At 54.6% G+C, this 2,497-nt stretch overlaps 1 protein-coding gene across 1 annotated transcript; it reads right to left on the reverse strand.

The window, feature by feature from the left end:
* Window positions 1-1,003: 1,003 nt before the first annotated feature.
* Window positions 1,004-1,291, reverse strand: LOC106818953 (myotrophin-like; the record flags this gene model as incomplete). The annotated part of the gene is made up of 1 exon (XM_014823619.1): window positions 1,004-1,291. A coding segment is annotated over one exon (288 nt), but the record flags the coding sequence as incomplete, so codon positions are not given.
* Between the last annotated feature and the right edge of the window lie 1,206 nt (window positions 1,292-2,497).

Here is a 2,497-nt window from a genome sequence, read left to right on the forward strand (position 1 = left end):
CCGATTACTATTACTGATTACCTTTATTATCTAGACAAAAATACATTGGAACGTCGCTAAAATTGTCTCCATCGTTCTCAACGTACGCCCTCATTTTTCCTCGGTCTCGAGTAGATTGCAGGAGTAGTGTAATGCGGTGAAACTATTTAACATATCTATTATTAACTGTTAGCCGATTACTATTACTGATTACCTTTACCATCTATGAGAAAATACATTAGGACATTGCTATAATTCGGTCTCAATCATTCGCAACGTACGCCCGTAGTTTTACCTCGGTTCGAAGTCGATCACAGGAGTAGTGTAATGCGGTGAAACTATTTAACATATCTATTATTAACTATTAACCGATTATTATTACTGATTACCTTTATTATCTAGACAAAAATACATTGGAACGTCGCTAAAATTGTCTCCATCGTTCACAACGTACGCCCGCATTTTTCCTCGGTCCCGAGTAGATTGCAGGAGTAGTGTAATGCGGTGAAACTATTTAACATATCTATTATTAACTGTTAACCGATTACCATTACTGATTACCTTTACCATCTATAAGAAAATACATTAGGACATTGCTAAAATTCGGTCTCAATCATTCGCAACGTACACCCGTAGTTTTACCTCGGTTCGAAGTCGATCACAGGAGTAGTGTAACGCGGTGAAACTCTTCATTTCTTCCGTCACGGCGACGTTGGGGTCGGCGCCGGCCTCCAGTAGCAGGAGCATGATGTCCAGCTGGTCCGCCCTGTGCAGGGAGGTGTATCGTACGAGCCCGCGGCTTTGGCGTCGGCGCCATGTGAGAGCAGCATCAGCACCACCGCCTCCTCGCCCTTACTCACCGCCATCATCAGCGGCGTCCTCCGTGCTCCGTATCGGCGACGTTTGGATCGGCGCCGGCCTCCAGTAGCAGGCGCACGATGCCCAGCTGGCCACAGCGAGCCGCGATGTGCAGGGAGGTCTGTCCGTACGAGTCCGCGGCGTTGGCGTCGGCGCCGTGTGAGAGGAGCATCTGCACCACCGCCTCCTTACCCATAAGCACCGCCATTATCAGCGGCGTCTCTCCCCTCTTCGTCTCGGCGACGTTGGGGTCGGCTCCGTGTGAGAGCAGCATCCGCACCATCGCCCCCTCGCCCTTACTCACCGCCTTCATCAGCGGCGTCTCCCCGATCCGCGTCTCGGTGACGTTTGGATCTGCACCGGCCTCCAGTAGCAGGCGCATGATGTCCAGCTGGTCAAAGTAAGCCGCATAGTACAGGGGGTTCCATCCGTCCGAGTCCGCGGCGTTGGCGTCGGCGCCGTGTGAGAGCAGCATCCGCACCATCGCCCCCTCGCCCTTATTCACCGCCCTCATCAGCGGCGTCTCTCCACTCTTTGTCACGGCGACGTTGGGGTCGGCGCCGTTCTTCAGTAGCAGGCGCATGATGCCCAGCTGGCCAAAGCCATCCGCGTGGTACAGGGAGGTCTGTTCGTACGAGTCCGCGGCGTCGGCGTCGGCGCCGTGTGATAGCAGCATCTGCGCCACCGCCTCCTCGCCCTTACTCACCGCCTTCATCAGCGGCGTCGCTCCACTCTTCGTCACGGCGACGTTGGGGTTGGCGCCGGCCTCCAGTAGCAGGCGCATGATGTCCAGCTGGCCAGAGCTAGCCGCGTGGTGCAGGGAGTTCCTCCCGTACGAGTCCGCGACGTTGGCGTCGGCGCCGTGTGAGAGCAGCATCCGCACCATCGCCTAATCGCCCTCCCTCACCGCCATCATCAGTGGCGTCCTCCCGGTCTTCGTCTCGGCGACGTTTGGATCTGCACCGGCCTCCAGTAGCAGGCGCATGATGCCCAGCTGGCCAAACCAAGCCGCGTGGCAGGACCCGCGCGTTTCCGCCGGCCACGGCTGCGTGCAGCATCGTTTTGTCGCCACGGTAACTTGTGCAGAGATCCGCTCCATTGTCTAGCAGCGTGGCTGCAACATCCGCGCTGGCTGTTTCGCAGGCGAGCATGAGAGGCGTTCGCCCGCGCTCATCCTCCTCTTGCAGGGGAGCGTCATGCAGCAGCAGCTGTTTCACAATCTCCATCTTCTCTTCCGTCCTGTCCCGCGAAAGTGTGCAGGCGACGTGGAGAGGTGTCTCCATGCGTACGTTCACGCACGATGTTTTCGCTCCACCTCGCAGAAGTTCTAACACTTCCTCAACGTCCCCACGTGAACAGGCAGCATGCAAGTCTGACATTCTTCTCCCAACTGTAGGCAATAACTGTGCGTCGTTCGGTTGCGTGAGGGTCCAGTGCAGTTTACCTACCTAAATTGCACACTGAGGTTCACGAAGGCATGTAGAGTTGATTGCGATGTTAATATAGTACATGGTAATTCGAAATCAGCATTGTTCTCCACGTATTCACATTTTCTGTAATGCAGCGTCCAACAGATCGCTGAAAAAGGTTATTTTCCTAATAGCACAAAAGCTGAAGTCCAATGCCAGAAAGCAAATCGGAAAGCGGACAAATAAAGTGA

Source organism: Priapulus caudatus, unplaced genomic scaffold, assembly GCF_000485595.1.
Source record: "Priapulus caudatus unplaced genomic scaffold, Priapulus_caudatus-5.0.1 Scaffold2688, whole genome shotgun sequence".
NCBI classification, from domain to species: Eukaryota; Metazoa; Priapulida; class Priapulimorpha; order Priapulimorphida; family Priapulidae; genus Priapulus; species Priapulus caudatus.